This window comes from Mustela nivalis (assembly GCF_964662115.1).
Source record: "Mustela nivalis genome assembly, chromosome: 4".
In the NCBI taxonomy this organism is placed as follows: Eukaryota; Metazoa; Chordata; class Mammalia; order Carnivora; family Mustelidae; genus Mustela; species Mustela nivalis.
In genome coordinates, this window is record NC_139023.1 from 5,821,373 (window position 1) to 5,839,391 (window position 18,019).

General features: G+C 41.7%; 1 protein-coding gene and 1 long non-coding RNA gene across 2 annotated transcripts in view; both read left to right on the forward strand.

Moving 5' to 3' along the window:
• The first annotated feature begins 48 nt into the window (after positions 1–48).
• CCNI (cyclin I) overlaps positions 49–18,019 on the forward strand; it is a 30,989-nt gene continuing 13,018 nt past the window's right edge. The window contains 3 exon segments of the mRNA XM_082726996.1: positions 49–868; positions 8,021–8,074; positions 8,076–8,177. Of these exon segments, the coding sequence (XP_082583122.1) occupies positions 794–868; positions 8,021–8,074; positions 8,076–8,177 (231 nt within the window). The 5' untranslated portion in view covers positions 49–793.
• On the forward strand, positions 9,213–11,375 carry LOC309862773. Its single transcript, XR_014310707.1, has 2 exons — positions 9,213–9,310; positions 10,522–11,375. It is a non-coding gene; the product is annotated as an uncharacterized lncRNA (long non-coding RNA).

Consider the following 18,019-nt stretch of genomic DNA (forward strand, 5'->3'; position numbering starts at 1 on the left):
GCGGACGGCGCTGACGTCACCGAGAGCGGCCGCTGTGCCCTTCCGCTTCTTCCAGGGAAACGAGACCGCGCACCTTTGAGTTATGTTGGCCTGTAGGAAATGTCTTCCCTTCTCGACCCCAGTACGAAAGACTTCTCCCGCCCGTCTCCAACAGCCCAGCCTCTTGCCGCACTCCCCTGTACGCTCTTTGGACGGTGAAGGCCACGGAAAAGAAAAAAGGGGGAGGGGGAGATCCGCTCAGCGTTGTTTACAGCGAGTGAGCGGGTCTAGGAATCGGTCCGCGAGGGCGGAGCCGACGGAGCCGGCACTTCTTCCTCCCCTCCCCTCCCTCCCCAGCCTTCCCCGCGAGCGGACGCGGCAGCGCCTCTGTCTCGCTTTTTCTTATTTTCCCCCCTTTCCCCTTCCTTTTTTTTCCTTTTTTCCCCCCTTCCCCCCTTTTCACCATTTCCCCTCGGAGACGCTTCCCCCGGGCAGGGGCAGAGCCGGCCTCACCCCCCGCCTCTCCCCGGCCCCCGCCGCCCTATGGCGAGAGGGAACCCCCTCCCCACCCGGGCACTAGCGGCGGCCGTGGGAGGAGTGGGACCGGCGCTGGCCGCGGCGGCCGCGGGCCCGGGGGAGTCATGGAACTGATTCGCTGAGCCCCCGGCCGCAGCCGTGCGTCCCGCTCGCGCGCCCGCGCCCCCGCCCGGCCCGGCCCGGCGCCCCCTCTTCTCCCTCCGCAGTCGGTGCCGTCCTGGTCCCGCGCGCCCCGCCGCCGCGCGCTGAGGAAGATGGGGTGGTAACGTGGCCCCGGATGACCCCGCATCGCCACTGTGAGGCCTACAGCTCCGCCGGGGAGGAGGAGGAGGAGGAGGAAGAGGAGGAGAAGGTGAGGGGGGGGCCTCGCGGCGTCTCGGCGCCCCGCGCTCGCGCCCCCCGCCGCCCCCGCCCCCCGCGCTGCCCGACGGGAAGCTCCGGGCGCCGCACTCCGTGGCCGAGGCGGACCCCGAAGGCCGCCTTCGGGGCCACCGCCGGCCGCCCCTCCGCGCCGGAACGGTTCGGCCCCTGCCCGGGTCGTCCGGTTTCGGTGGCCGCGAGTAACTTCGGTGCGGCGACGGCGCGCTGCCCGCTCGGGGCCCGCGGGCCGTGCGGCGCACAAAGAAGGGGCCACACCCCCACCCTCGGAGTCCGGGGCGGCCGCGGGAGCGGGGGCGACCTTTACGCGGCACCGCGGAGTGGCCGCCGGGCGGGCCGGGCAGCGCGGGCGCGCGGGAGGTCGGGGAGGGGCGGTTACCCCAGGCCGGGGGCCGAGCGGAGGTGAGCGCCGAGTGGCACCCTGAAGGGCGCTTCCCCGAGGGTGAACCGGAGGGGGGGAGGGGAGGTAAAGGCACCGAGATCCTGAAGAGGGCGGGACGGTCCTCTCGGAGCTCGAGGGTCCTCCGTAGGCGTTCGGGCGCGTGGAGGATCGGGCAGCCGCGTCGGGAAGGTCTGTGCGGGGCGGTGGACAGCAGCCAGGCCTTGAGCGTCCGGCCGAAGAGTTGAGTTCTCCGTCCGTCCGCGTCCGGGCAGCGGAGCGGGCTGTTGGGGGCCCTTGTGGACGCCGCTTGTCTGGCGGGCGACGCCGGAGGTGGCTCGCAGCTCCCGAGCCTCGCGAGGACGCGGTGGGAGGCAGGTGGTCCGGAGCCTCATTTCGCGGGGGAGGGAGAGTGAGGCCAGACGATGACCCCCCCCCCCCGGGGGGCGCCGGCTGGGGGCCGGTGGCGGGCGTGCGGACCGGGCCGTCCGGCTGTCCCTGTCGTCTGCGTCCCAGCAGCGCAGTTGTTGGGAACTTGGAGGTGGCATCCCCGGCCTCCAGCTCCCGCGCACGGTTCGGGGTGGATGACATGGGAGAGGACGAGGAGCTTCGGGAAGAGTGAGTCGGGGTGAGAGTTGCAGATCTGCGAGCAGAGAGGAGCGATTCTGGCCGCGTTCCGCAGCCGCGACGGAGAGCAGAGTCGTCGCGGCGAGCCGGGAGGGCCGGCGGAGCTGGTGTCCAGTTCCAGGTGACCGCGCTTCCGTGCTCGTTTGACTCGTGGTCGGGCGGAGCGGGGCTCGGGTTTTCGGTGGAGGTCGGAAGCTGCGAGTGTGCGTTCTGTCGTGATACACAGTCGCTGTCGTGTGAAGTGGACACTATGACAGTGGAGGGTCCCTTTCTCTGCGTGCGTCTTTCTCTGCAGAACCGGCTTCACGGTAATACCAGCTTCAGGAGGTTGCGCCAGGATTAAGGGAGAAGGTGGCAGGGCACCTCGAACCGGAGCTGGCTCGGTGGGGCGCACGCATTGCTTCGACTTCGTGGGCTGGAGTGTGCGCTGTTGGTTAGACGTTCCTGCGGAATCCGGGGAGTGCGCGCCCTCGGAGGACACGGCTTGTAGGAGACGCGTCCCCAGATGAGTCTCACAGAGCGATTAAATGCAAAAGTAGAATTCTGTCTCAGCACAGATGTCAGAGGCAGGGGACTAGACCCAGACGTTTGCACGGGACGGCTCTGTAGGAAGGGGAGTGCCCGCTGGAGGAGGACCGGGATGGCGCTGGGGAGAGACAGCCGGCTGTCCGGGAGAGAAGGGACCTGTAGTTCCTGATTAGCTTAGCCACATGGACTCGGGGAGATGGTCACAATAATCAGTGCTTCTTTTTAGAATAGGAGCTAAGATCCAGAAGTCTGCACCAGCACAGAATTATAAACGGAGTTGGGGTTACGGTGATAATAGCTGTAATAATTCTGTATGGATGAAGTTACTTCTGTGTTTCCCCAAGACTGTGCAGTACTTTTCCTTAGAATAGCAGGAGGCCCTGTATGTAGATTTCTAATACACTTTGTGCTGTGCAGTAACTTTATAAAACTGTTCATGCATGCATTAAGCTCTTTGATAAACACGGAGAAAAAAGCAGAAGTAATTGAAAGATTGACAGGAGAAATGTTGAAGTGTCATAAAGCTAGAAGTGTGTGGAATATGCCATTTAAAACAGCCCTTCTGTTTCTTAGTTCCTAGAGAATGGCGTGAAGTAGTAAGATACAACTATAAAGGTCTACTATTTAAAACAGTAAAATTATATTTTAAGTGTATTTTATTCGGTTTTATTAACCTAACTCAGTCTATTTTACACATTAGAAAACAGGCTAGTACATTATCAGTACGAAAAGTAAAACTCAAGCTAATGCTTTCTTCACTGTATCATTATTTGTCTTACTAGAATCATTTAAAAATTATTTTAATATTTATATGGGGGGTGGCATAGAGGGAGAAGGAGACTCCCACGGAGCAGGGAGCCCAACAGTGCAACAGTGACGATTTGGGGCCTGATCCCAGCACCCTGAGCTCATGCCCCAGCTGGGCAGACAATAAAACCAACTGAGCCACCCAGGTGCCCTGTCTTACTAGAATTTCAAAAAGGAGTGTCAAAGGTATCTAATCTCTAATACAAGCACTTCCATAAATACGGCCGTGGGGGGTGGGGATTAACTTGTATATAATTTCAAAAAGAAACTATCATCTATCATCAACATTTCACTGCATATTTATCATTTGTTCTTTCTCTCATATATATGTATATGGCATATGCCCTTTACTCCTAAGGATTTTAGTGTGTATTTTCTAAGAGGGATGTTGTTACAGAATCACAGTAAAGTTATCAAATTTAATAAACTTAACATTGATACATTTACTTTAATTTGTCCATGTTCCCATTATGTCACTTGGTCAAATACTGACCTTTCTGGCATTTTATCTTTCCAGTAGAGGATTGAGTTTTAGCATCACATATTGAACTTTCATTTTTCTGTAGTCTGATTTGATCTGAAATATTTTCTCCATCCTTTTTTCTTTCACTGGGATTATTTATATCTTATTTTTAAAAGATAAAGGAAATTTGAACTCTTTATCCTTTGTTACATTCCCCTAGTGTGAGCGAAGAATGATTTATTTTCTGTTATTTATATGGTATATTAAATTAATTGATTTCTTGAATGTTAAACCAACTTCGCATTCCTGGTGCAAATCCCACTCAGTTATGGTATGTAATCCTTTTTTTAATGTTGCTAGATTCAGTTTGTTAGTATTTTCTTGAGGAATTCTCCATCTTTATTTAGAAGAGATGTTCTCCATAGTTTTCTAATGCTGTTTTCTTTGTTTGCTTAACTGGCCTCATAAAATGAGTTGAGAAGTGCTCTTCCTCTACTTTTTGGAAGAGTTTGTGAAGAATTTTAATTTTTCTATAGATGCAGTATTCATTAGTGAGATCCCTTGGGCATAGGCTTCTCTCTCACAGTTGTTTACTAATTCATTTTCTTATTACGTGGCTCTTCAGCTTTTCTGCTTCCTTTTTTTAAAGATTTATTTATTTATTTATTTATTTGACTGAGAGAGATCACAAGTAGGCAGAGGCAGGCAGAGAGAGAGAGAGAGAGAGAGAGAGAAGCAGGCTCCCTGCTGAGCAGAGAGCCCGATGCGGGACTCGATCCCAGGACCCCGAGATCATGACCCGAGCCAAAGGCAGCGGCTTAACCCACTGAGCCACCCAGGCGCCCCTTCTGCTTCTTTTTAAAGTCAGTTTTGATAATTTGTGGTTCTAGGTGTTTGTCCATTTCATGCAAAGTTGTCTAATTTATTTGCAAACCCTTGTTCATAAGATTCCTTTATAATACCTCTTATTTCTATGACATAGGTGATAATGTTTCCTTTTATTCCTCATTTTAGTACTTCATCCTTTCTGTTTTTATTTGGTCAGTGTAGCTAGAGGTTTGCCAATTTTGTTGATCTTTCCAGAGAACCAACTTTTATTGCATTGATTTTCTCTATTTTTCTATTCCTTTATTGATTTCCACTCTTAATTTTTCTTCTGGTTTGCTTTAGGTATAGTTTGCTCTACTTGCATCCCATAAGTTTTGGTATGTTTCCTTGTTCATTACTTCAAAGTATTATCTAATTTTCCTTGTGATTTTTTTCTTTGACCTGGATTCTTTGTTTAAAAAAAATTTTTTTTAAGCATCTAAGTATTTGAAAATCTTACTTAGGGTCTTAACTGTAGAAAATTGGAGAACAGGAATCTCTTGAACCTTCTTATTCTCTACATGATTCTGTCTTGTTTATCTCTGTCTGTTCCCATCCCTCCCTCCCTCCCTCCTAAAAATTATCTTCAGAGGAAGCATTTTGAGGGAAGAGTAATCACGGGGGTAGCCGGCCTTTGGTGTGCTGAGAAGGCTGAGGGATTCTGAGGAGCCACCTGTTGGGTGAAACTAATGAATTGAAGTAATTTGGTATGTTTTGACAAGAGTTAATGAATTACAGACTAAAATTCAGTTAGAAAAAACCTTAGAACCAATAAATAAACCAAGTTTAATCTCCATCCAATATAGGTGCTTTTTCCTAAAGATCTCTTGACTGATGGTCATCTAGTTTACACTCTATTTCTAAGGTTAATATATCCATCTGTTTTAGATTAAATTATAGTGGGTTTATTTATCTAGTTATGGAAAATCTGAGAAAAGTACCAAGGCAGCAAAATTGGAATCCGAACATCTCAGCCGAATGTAACAGTAGATGGAATATAACAAGATGACCTTTAAAAAAAAAAAAATTATAGTCCTGAACAGGGTTGTCCCCCTTTCCACCCCAAAAAGGGGCTCCAAAACTATGTACATGGTGGGGCACGTGGAAAGGGAGTTTGCCTCAGTGTACCTCAGAAGGCCTTAAGAGTTCATAGTGTAGTATGGACTCAAAAAAGCAGCTAATGATCTTAGACTGCATTTAGAAGAGCACAAGTCATGTCATGTGGGGAAATTTTGAGCAGTTCTTCAGCTATGAAAGAAGAATTGGTGGGCATGCTAGCCACCTTCAGACTTTTCGAGAATTGGCTTATGAAAGAGAGTTTAGGCTTGGATTGGTTTGTTTTGGTTTTGGCCCCAAGGATTGAAACCAGTCTTTGGTTGAGTCCCTGTTTCATGAGGATTCTGTGAGTGATAAAAAAAATAATAATATTGGTACGTAATCTTTTTAGTATCATAATGTTTATCATTTCATAGGGAAAATAGTGGGAAGCTGCTTTCAGACAGAAATCACACCAGATTAGAGAATCAAGAATTCTTGGAAGAAGTTAGCCTTTGAAATGGGCCTTTGGGTTTAGGTAGTATTTCTTTTCCTTCTGTGTTATTTACCATTTTTTCTTGGTATGAAAGGTACTTAATGCTCGTTATAGGAAATGTGCAAAAACTCAAGAAGTTCAAAGAAGCAAAATGAAAAAAAAAAAAAAAAATCCGTATCCAGTTAACCAGAGGTAATCTGCAGTAGATTCTGTAGCAAGTAGGTGAAGCATGGGAAGTGTGACTAAGAAAGGGCTTGGACCTGGAGTTGGGGGTGAAGGGGGCAGTTTGTTGTTTGTTTTTAATTAATTTTAAATTTTATTTAAAAATCAGAACTTTTCTTTGTTAATTCTAGATATTTACTTTTTTGAAAATCTCACGAATATGAAGTGAATACTACAGGTACATAGTTGAAAACTGAAATAGTTATATGAGGTTTATAATGAAGAAGAGCCTTCTTCTGTTGCTGGATTTTCTAAGCTTTTCTCACAGGTTAACCTCTGAGTGCTTATCTGTTTCTCTTTCTCTCTCTCTCTCTTTAAAGATTTTATTTATTTATTTGACAGAGAGATCACAAGTAAGGAAGGGGGGGAAGCAGGCTCCCTGCTGAGAAGAGAGCCCAGTGCAGGGGAAGGGCTTGATCCCAGCACCCAGAGATCAGGACCAGAGCCGAAGGCTTAACCCACTGAACCACGCAGGCGCCCAGCTTATCTGTTTCTCTTGTATTTAAGATCATAATTTTCAAATAATTTGCTCTACTGTTTTTTGATATTTCAGTTTTAGGTATTATTTATGTTTTGCCTACAGTGACATGTAAAGATGTAGTGCTCATTTTACCTTCTTACACCTCCCATCTTCCCAATGCAGTTTTAATCTATTTATTGAAGTCCCTATTCAGTATTTTCACTATTACTGCTATGTGAGTGTTGTGATATATTATTATATTTACCTTCTTGCATAATCTTTGTTTCTGAAGCCAATTACCTTTTTAATTCCTTAGCTTTCATCAAATCTGGTTGAATCTTGCCATAGCTTCAGTTTCTAAATCTACTTTTCTGTACATGATTGTACTTCTCAAATCTCTAGTTTCTTTTCTTTCTTTTTTTCTTTTTCTAAACCTAAAGGCATCTCTCCTGGACTTTCAGTTGCCTGCACTGATCTACACTGTTACTCCTTAGGCTTGCTCGTTTTAGAGGGCCAGTCAGCTGATTATTGAGTTTTCTACATCAACACTTTCCAGTAGAACTTCTCTGCAGTGACAGTGCTGAAAAGGAATATTTCTATCTGATACATTATCCACTAACCACATGTAATATTGAGTATTTGAAATGCTGCTGCTAGTGTGACTGAAGAATTATATTTTAACTTTATTCAGTTAAAATATAAATGGTCATATGTGTAGCTAGTAGACACTGTATATTGGAAGCACAAATAAAGATGGTTTTATACTTATGGGGATGGTTTCATACTAATTATACGGGAATGGGTGGGATTTAATGTAATGGATATAACTTTTTTAATGAAGAAAAAGGTTAATAGCCCTTATCTGATTAGATTTTTAAGAGGGATATTTGGGACAATTATTAAGAATTGCTTGTATAAAAAGCCCACAATTTAAGATTTGTTGACACAATTTGAGACACAATAATATATTTTCATTGGAGTTTATTGGTTCTATCAATTATATGGTCATGTTTTTATTTTCTTTATGACCTAGTTTCAAATTTAAAGTGAATATGTTTAGGTAACTGATTATTACTGTAACATTTTAATATATGATATTTTAAAGAGCTGTAAAATCCTCTCCTGCCTCATAACATTCTTATTTTGTTTTATGAATTGCTTAATAAGAACCAACATATTTATACAGTGCTACATGTATTTTATAATGAAAGAAAAAGCATTGTTTTATATTTGATTTTATAGGTAGCTACAACAAGCTGGGAGGCAGGCAGATCCAAAGGATATCATGAAGTTTCCAGGGCCTTTGGAAAACCAGAGATTGTCTTTCCTGTTGGAAAAGGCAATCTCTAGGGAAGCCCAGATGTGGAAAGTGAATGTGCCGAAAATGCCTACAAATCAGGTAAGGATTTTTCTCATCACTCCAGATAGGTGACTTCTTTTAGCAGTAAGTGTACTGTCACAAAGTTCTGGTATCTTGGTGTCTTGACACAGCATGGGAGAACTCTGTATCATTAAAGGATGTGCTCTGTTCTTTATTGGGGAAACCTCCCCTTGTTTTATTTTGAAACAGGACAAAAATGACTTTTTTGTTTTTATTTGCTTGTTTTGTTTTCTGAGTTACAGATTTAGGAAGATACGTTCTCTTTGTAGTCCAGTACTAACAGTAGTAAGCTTTCTTTATTTCTAGGCATATAGTTAGCTATGGAGGCTGAAATTATCTTTAGTAAACAAATTGTTGTGTATTTCTTGGATAATTATAAGGAGTTCAAGTAGCTACTAAGGTAATGCTAATGTTGGATATTTGTAGGGAAATAGTCATCTTACCTCTCTGTTACTGTTAGCTAAATGCCTTTTCTTTTAGAAATTTTTATGCTTCTATCATTTAATTCTGTTATTTTTGACAAATAACTATGAAGTTTATGCACTCCTAAAGCTTATTGTATAAGCTCTTTTTATCACTAGTACTTAGCACTGTGCTTGGGATAAAGAATAGTGGCCAAGAAAATTTGGATTTTTGATTTTTAGGTAAATGAATAGCAAATATCTTAGTTCCTCCTTTGGTTTAGGTTAACCTTTGTTTAGGTTATTAAAATCTGTATGCATTTTCTACTAACCTACTTCTGTCATCCTTTCTCACAAGCTGAAGAAATCTGTTTTGCATTTACTGTTACTTATTTGTTGTTTAGCAGATTGAAAATTAGTTAACCTGGGTGAGTATCTTTCAAGCTAGGGGCATCTCCATATTCTGTCACATTTACTCTCTTAGTGTAGTCTTTGAAATAGGCAGCAGTCCATCTTTGCTCAAGATGTGAATAGTAGAAGTGTAATTTGAACTTGATGTAGTTCTCTTCCCATTGTACTTTGTTTTTCAGATTTTATTTGTGTGTGTGTGTTTGATTTTTTTAGATACTTGGGAATTCAGTCATTCAGTAAATGTTCATTAAGTATCTACTACATGCTGAGTACTTCTAGCATTTGGGCATACATCAGTGAGAAAAATAGAAATTCCTGCCTTTACGTTCTGACTTTCTGGTAAGCCTCAAAGCTTTAATACAGCTGGCTTTAGAACCACTTCTTCCTTCTGCTGTCTCCTAGAGTCAGCGTGTAACCAGTGATAATACTCTTCTACAACATAGTCTTTGAACATGATATTCTACCAAGATTATAGTGTATTGCTCTATTATCATTTAATCTGGCCTATATCTGTAGGTGATTTAACAAGTATTACTGAGGTAATACCAGAGAATAGAACAGTGTTAGAACTTTGGAGAGGGAACCATTTAAGGATTTGCCTATAGTAATATCAAGTGGAAGCCAAAGTCAATTCTTATAAAATGTGGGTGGGCTTATTCAGATGGGGATAGGGGTGAAGACTGGGGTGAGAGTTAAGAGCTGTAGGAGCTCAGCTGCTTGCTGTAGTAACCCCCAGGGACACTTGTCTATTTAGTTCTAATTTCCTGATTTTGTTCTGCCCCTCTCTTAGGGACTGGCTTTTCGAGTTCTCTTCCCACTATTGCTTCTAACCATGATTACCCTCCTTGATTCCTTGCAGAAAAGAAACACAGTCTTGTCATTAAGCCATAAACATACTTTTCCAGCTTTTCTAATATTTTTTGAGTGCTGGTAAAAATGGAAAAATAAAATATTATAAAGGTTTCTTTTATGCTTTTTTCCTTCAGTTTCCTTTTCTGTCTTTTTTCTACCTAAGCTCTGTCTCTGGATCATTCTCTCAAAGTTCTCCTTTAATTTGCATCCCCTATCCTCAAGTTTAGGACAGCGTGGTCCTACAAGAACATTATGTACCCATCACTCCCCTTCTGTGTGCTCCCACAGCACTCTTTAGTTGCTTTGTGATAGTATGCAGTATTAGGATTTCCTGATGATTTGATTGTGAGTTCCCTTGGGGTTGAGTTGTGTCATTTTTGTTTATTGGCATAAAATAGACTTCAGTAAACATCTGTAAAATGAGCATTACCATTTCTTTATAACTAGCCCAGGTTAGAGAAGTTCTTTTATATAATAATTGTATTTTCAAGTACACAATAATTTGGTTACATGAATTTGGGAGAAAAAATTGGAAGACTGGTCAAAGTGACATGCACTTTCATATATTCTCTATTTTGCTAATGTGCTTTTGATATGCAAAGATTAAACTGCTTCAAGCTATTAAAAAGCTTTTCATTAGGATTTTGACACTGTAAGGAGTCTTAAAGGCCATATAATTATGTGGTTTCTGAATACAGGATCTTGAGCCGCGAGGCTGCTGAGTGCGTCAGAATCGCCCGCTCTTACAGAGGTTCCAGGCCTTATCTAGACCTACTGGGCTTGTGGTAGCAGTAGTGGAAATTGGTGTTTTAAGAAGTTTCATGGTTTTATTAATATGCATTAGGTTTGAGAGACACTGATTTACTCTAACCACATAGTAGTAACGTTCTTCTGACATCTCGGAAAAGTTATTCTCTGCTTTGGATACTTTGTCCGGTCTACTGTGGGAAAACTATAAATTATTGGAAAGATTTTCCTACATTGCACCTGCAAACTGCTTCTTTCTAGTGGCCACTTAGTAGTTCTAGTTTTGTCCACTGGAGCAATACAGAATACATCTGTTTATTTTAAATGGCAGCCCTTTATCTATGTAAAGATGTGGTAAGTCCACAAAGTCCTCTTTGCCTGATTGAACATCCTGTGTTTTTTTAACCATTATTTGACAAGAGTTTACCACTCCAGATACACTCATTCAGTGTGTTTCTTAAAGTTGTGACATTTCATTTGTAGTCATTAATGAGCAGTGAAGTGAAACTGTTACCTCACTTTATCTTCGCTTGATGATTTCATTCAGCTAGCCCTAAATTTTATTGTTCTGGCAGCAGTGTCATACTGACTTACTGAACTAGTTTAGTTTTGAAGCAAATTTTCCTCTGTGCTAGATATAGATTTTAATTTTTGACCTAAGTGTGGTGTTATTTATTTCTAATTTAAAAATGGTTGATTCTGATCCACTTTTCTGGCTTTAAAATTATAATTGTCATCTAATCTGTTGATTTTCTGTCATTCTTGTATAATCTGTGAATTTGGTAAATAAATAAATATTACCCTGCAGGTTGGTTTCTCTTTTTTCTTTCCTTTAAGCAGTTTCTTGAAGTATAATGTACAGAAAAGTACACAGATTGTAACTGTACAGGTGTAAAATACACCACTTCCCTGGCACTTAGAAGACCCCTTCTGTCCTCTTGTAGTGACTACCGTCTGCTTCCCAACCCCAAAAAAAAAAAAAAAAAAAACAGTCCTAATATCACAGATTAGTTTCCTGGTTTTGAATTTCATACATGTATATGGAATCATAGAGTATGTACTGGCCTCTTGTTCAGTATTTTTTTATGTAAGATTCATCTGTGTTATTTCATGTGGCCATAATTTATTCTCACTGCCATGTATAATTCTTTGAATTTATCTCTTCTGTTGATGGTCATTAGTGTCCTCTTCTTGTGCATGTCTCAGTGAACATATGTGTATTTTTTTTAATGTATTTTTAGGGATGGAATTGGTAGAACCTAGATATGTGTATATCAGTTTTAGTAGATAACCATCAGTTGTCCCAAAGTTGTTATGTTGTGTTATATCCCATTTTTTGTGAGGTTTTTTTGTTTTGTTTTGACCCCCTCTAGCAGAGTATGAAAATCCCAAGTTACTCTATATCCTTGTCAACCCTTGGTTATTGTCTTTTCATTTTCGTTATTCTGGTAAGTGTATTATAGTATCACATTGAGTTTAATTTGCTTTTTTTTTTTTAATAATTAATGAAGCTCAGCTTTTCATGTGTTTTTGGCCATTAGATTTACTTTTTTGATGCAATGTCTATTCAGATCTTTGTCTGGGTTTCTACTGAGTTGTCTTGTTAATTGTTTTGTAAGAGTTCTCTTTCTTTTGCAGACTGTATTACAGATGCCTTCAACTCTCTTTGGGTTGACCTTTGATCAATAGAAGTCCTTTATTTTTAATGACCAAGTTATTGAAATTTTTTTCCTTTCTTAAAGGAATGTTTGTCTGTTCCAATGTAACGAAGATACTCTCTTGGATTTTCTTTCTGCAGAGTTGATTGTTTTACCCTTCACATTTAGATCTACATTCTAGTGGGGGTTTTGGGTGGGGTGGGGTATAGTGTGAAGTGTAGGAGTCCATCATTTATTCCATAGGGACCTGCCACCATTTATTAAAAAGGTACTTTTTCCTATTTCCCTGCAGTTTTGTTATAAATGAAGTGACTACTATAAACCTGTGAATGTATTTGTCTGTTTCTTGCCTCTTGCCATTGGCCCATTTGCTGTTCTTTAAATACCATGTTGCAGTAATTATTACAGCATTATAATAAGTGTTTGGTGGCATAAACTTTGGTTTGTTTTTTTTTTCTCAAGATTATTTTGGCTTTTCTTAACTCTTTGTTTTTCTATATATATTTAAAAATATACTTGTCAATTAAAAAAATTGAAGGGATTATTGAATCTGTTAATTTAGGGGAGAATTGACATGTTTATAATAGGAGTCTTCCAATTCAGAACATAGACTGTTGCTTCATTTTCTTTAAATTGGTCTTAAATGTCCTTTTTTTTTTTTTTTTTTTTAATGTTTTATGTATTCATTTGAGAAAGGGAGAGGAATAAGTAGTCTCTCTGCTGAGTTTGGAGCCCAGTGTGGGGCTTGATCCCACAACCCTAAGATCATAACCTGAGCCAGAATCAAGAGTCAGACACTTAACTGAGCCACCTAGGAGCCCCGATCTTCAGTTTCATTTAATAATATTTGGTAGTTTAGGTTTATTCCTAGATATTTGAGTCTTGTTGAGGCTGTTACAAATGGTATTTTAGATTTTTCATTTAAGTATGTTTCTATACACTGGTATATGGAAATAAAATGGATTTTTATATATTGACTATATTAAATTTGCTTCCAGAGTCTTTTGGGGTTTCTGTATATTATATATAGACATGTTAACTGTGAATAATCATGGTTTTATTTCTTCCTATCCAGTTCTTAATACTTTTTATTTTTGTTTTGTAGAATTCGCTCAGGCCTCCAGAACCCCACTGAATGTAAACAGTGGCAACAGATGTCCTTATCTCAGTTTTAGTTTGAGGGGAAAGTTTTTAGTGTTTCACCATGAAGTATAAAATTTGTTATATATTTCTTATCATTATGAGATTAAGAAGATTATCTGCCTTAATTTGTCAAGAGATTTTTTTTTATAAATAAGTGTTAAATTTTTTTTTACATCATTGGATTTTGTTAACATTTTGCTTAGGGTTTTTGCATTTATGTTCATGGGTGAGATTGGTTTTGTCAAGTTTCATAATAAAGTATGCTGGCTTTTAAAATGAATTAGGAAGTGTTCTGCTTTTTTAAAAAGTACTCTCTGTTTGGGTTGTTATTTCTAAAGTGTAGGAAGATTCCACTGGGAGCCTAGAGATTTATTTGTGGGAAAGTGTTTAATAATTCATTTTCTTTGGTAAATGTGACACTGATCAGGTCTTCATTTAAATCTTATTTCAGTTTCGGTAAATTATTTCCCCCCCCCAAGGAATTTATTTCATCTAAATTGTGAATTATTTGTGTAAAGTTATTTATGATACCTTTTTAATATCAGAAGGGTTCATACTGATGTTCCCTTTTCCATTTCCTTAGTTGGTGATACGTGTTTTCTTTCTTGATCAGTCTTTCTAGGAATCTGTTGATAAGCCTTTTAGTTCTGTTGATTTTCCCTCTTGTACATTTTTTTCTTATTTGTTCTTATCTGCTTCTGTTTACTTTGTGTAATTTGCTGTTTTTTATTCTGAGGTAGATGCTTAAATGACTTTCCACTTGTTCTTTTATCTTATTTCTTTAAAGATGTTGTTTATCTGAGAGAGAGCACAAGCCGAGGAGCAGGGGGAGAGGCAGAGTCAGCAGGTTCCTCACTGAGCAGGGAGCGCAGTGTGGGGCTCCATCCCAGGACCCTGGGATCATGACTGAGCCGAAGGCAGATGCTTAACCGACTGAGCCACTCAGGTGCCCCTGTTGTATTTTAATATATACATTAAAAACTAAGTTTTCCTCAAAGCATAATTGTCCAACCATGTCTGATTTGTTGGATCCACATACTGGGTTCTTAATTTCAGTTATGATATTTTTCAGTTCTGGAATTTTCTTTTAGATGTTTTTAATAGCTATCATTTCTCTAGTGAAATTCATTTTTTCATCTCTTTTCCCACTTTTCCTTTATTGTATATTAAGTCCTTTTCTGATAATTCAAAGATTTAGGTCTTTTTGTTGCTCTCTTGCTCCCTTCATCTCTCTCCCCCGTCTCCGCGCCAGGCTCGCCCCTGGTGACCATCAGTTCTCTGTAACTGAGAGTCCTTTTCTTGGTTTGTGTCTCATTTTTCCGCCTTTGTTCATTTGTTTCTTAAATTCATGTGTAAGTGAAATCACACCGTGTTTGTCTTTCTCTGATTGACTGACTTTACCTAGCATACTATTTAGCATGCCCAGTAATTTTTAATTGAATGCTGAACATTATGAAAAATTGTGAAGGTTCTAGATGTCATCTTGCTGTGGAAGGGTTCAGTCTGGCCTTTGGTAGGTGACTGAGTAGGAGATTAATCACTTGAACCCGCTGAGGGATCGTGCTGCTTGGCGTCTGGGCTGCAGTTGGGTATGGCTGCTTCTGCCCCTGGTGTGCCCCACTCCCAGAGTACAGTCAGGGATCTCACCTGAGCACTTGGGAGGGTGCTAAAGGGTGCCGAGCTCACTCTTGCTTTTCAGAGGCTCTGGGTTAGCTTCTTACTTCCTTGTCCTTCCCAGCTTCAGAATGTCATTCAGAAAATTAAGGGGAAAATCAGCTGAGTGTCACATTCGGTTTTCTGACCCTTCCTCTCCCCATTTGGCTCCTAAGGCTCCAAATTTTGTCTCTCCACCCATAAAAGTCTCAGAAGCTCTGTAGGCTTCCTTCCTCTCAGCCTCTTGAGCCTCTGGCCATACTCAAGAGAGTGGGCAAATGCCCTAAAGGAAAAGCCGCTATTTCCTCTAGTTGACCACTTCAGTTCCAGGTTCCCCAGTGTTTGCAAGTAGAGCATTGCTGTGGAAACTTGTTTGAGCTGAGATGCTATAAGGCAAAGAAGCAGTTACCATTAGTTTATAAGGGCAATTTTTTGAGTGTTCCAGACCCCTCGGTTTGGCTTTTCTGATATCTTAGGACACATCTTGCTAACAGATGGGCAGAATAAATCAAGATAAAGGCCTGGTGGGTGCTCACAGACACAGTTCAAAGTTTGGTGGCTGAGGTGCTGAGTGTGGATTGGGGGACGGAGGCGGCGGTACCATTTTGCTGCTCTGGGTGCGTCACTGTCTCTAACTGTCTGCTGTGGAATGAATGCCGAAGGCTGTTCTTACTTTTTGCCTTTTCTCATGTAAGTGAAAATCTTTGGAATTTTTCAGGTACTGAGGTAGGTTTTTAGTTAAAGCTAAGTGACGTAACCTGGACTTTTGAAATCGGGGGATAGTTGTACCTCTTTTCCAGACTCTTGGTTCTGCAAAGCCTGGTTGTCCTAGCAGTTTTGATGACTTCAAAACAAGTGGTGGTGGTGGTGGTGGTGGTGGTCAGTGGATTTTCTAGTTCTCAGCTGTTGTGTAGGTTGCTGCCTACTCTATCACACCCAAAAGCAGAAATGTAATTTTTTTTTTTAAATGTTGAACTTTACAGGTGTGACGAGAGGCTGTGGGAGCACAGGAAGGTACTTAGCCCAACTAGAGTTATTAGGAAAAGTGTGGTGAGGAGTGACCGTTGAAATAGCTCTTGAAGGATAAATAATAAGGTAGGTAACAAGAGAGGGGGGTGTGTACCAACCAGGGGGAGCAGTATGAACAGAAGAGAAGTGATGTAATAACATAGCACAGGAGGAGCAAGGAAGACCATAAATGCAAGTGCTGTTCTCACAGTATGAATTTTAAGGTAGAAAGTGATGGAAGATAAGTGAGGCTGGAGAAGTGGGTCATAGGGATTTGTACGCCACACCTCGGGGCTTGTACTTGTTCTAGGTAATGGTGAGCCTTGAAGAGTTTAAAGCTGGAGAGTATTTGTATTTTAAATGACCAGAATAGTAGCTTGTGAAATACAAAACCCTGTGTTTTACCAGCTTGAATCAATCCATTCCAAACTCTCTTGGGGATTAGTTAGTTGTTCAGCTTCTGAACTGGCTTAACCCTATTTGAGGAATCCATGTAAAAGGAAACCGAGTCCTTGTCCAGGACATACCATCTAGGGGGGCAGGCGGTTCTGCTTTCCTTTCTTTCCCCTGGGCCTGCCTTTTGATTTGGATTACTTAGACACAGAACTTCATTTTTGTAAAGCTGCCCTGATGATACTACTGTTGAGTACATGTTTGAATTGATTTGAAAAAGTGATCTTAGTATGATTTCCCTAAGAGTGACTTTTAAACTGTTAACCTTTTGTGGGTTTTTGTTGTTCTTACTAGTTTTGACTAGTGATGATTTTACTAGTCATGCGGGAATGCTTTCTTGGCCCTATTCCTGTATTTCAGTATAAGGTATAAAGTCCAAAGATTTGTCATGATCTCTTTCATAACTAGTTGTATTATAATTGTTTTAAAATAATTATTTGTATGTAGTATTTTGTAAATTTGTTTTTTTCTGGCATCATTAGAGCATCAGGTATTTTTAGAAGTAGGAAAGAACAAAACTAGTATTTGAGTGCCTTTTGCATTCCATGTGCTTTCTAGAAGTTGGATCATTTAGTTATAACCATGATATGGAAATCTCTGCACGTCTGTTCCCTGTGTTACGTACTCTCACAGCAAGCACATCGCGTCCATCTTCTGTGGCACTTCTTACAATTACATGTTTATTATTTAATGTCAGACACCAAATAGGTACATTATATATAATTTTGTCACTCAGGGATCTTTTTCTCCTCTGTCCCCATTGTATGCATCTCTGAGCTGAAGGTGCAGTTGATGATCTTGTTGCTCACGGCTGCTCTGGCCCATTGTTCTTTCACCTCCCTCCGGCCTCCCCAGGTTTATCGGACTCTGTGACCGTCTTTTGCCCCCTGTGCAAATGCATTTCCTTACACTGATTTGTTTTCAGTGTCTCGCTTAACATTACTTTTCTGTTTGTTTTGGCATTTTGGATAAAAGCTCTTCTAGGTAGGAATCTAATTTCTCTTGAATGCTGAGCTCCTCTGGAAATCCCGTGACTGCCTTCATGCCCTTCCCGGGGACCTTTCGGAGCCCCTAGTTCAGAGCTGGATCCGGGGGCAGCAGCTCAGGGCTCTGTGGAAAATGATATATTCCAGAAGCAAGGACCAGTAACAGCTCTTTGACGGTGGCCCTAGTTGTCGGTCTGTGTTTGCTTCCTGCCACCTTTCTCAGGAAGCCGCAGCTTCAGGCTAGAATTGGCCACCAGTTCGAGAGAGAGAATTTAGCCCCTGCTCTAATTGCCCAACTCCGGTTTCCTCTGTTCCTCTGTCCTGTCGGACAGCAGTCTGTGCAGGACATAAATTCCCTTGCTGCTGTCCGCACCCAGAACCTGTCACGCCCACAGCTTCAGTTTAGTGAGCTGCCTGTGTTTTCGTCTCGATCACTGGGATTCTACATTGATTCTCCAAGTATCCGTTTCTGGCATCTTTCTTACCCACCTTGATTTTACTTGAGAGTCAGAAGAGCTTGACAAGGGGCGCCTGGGTGGCTCAGTGGT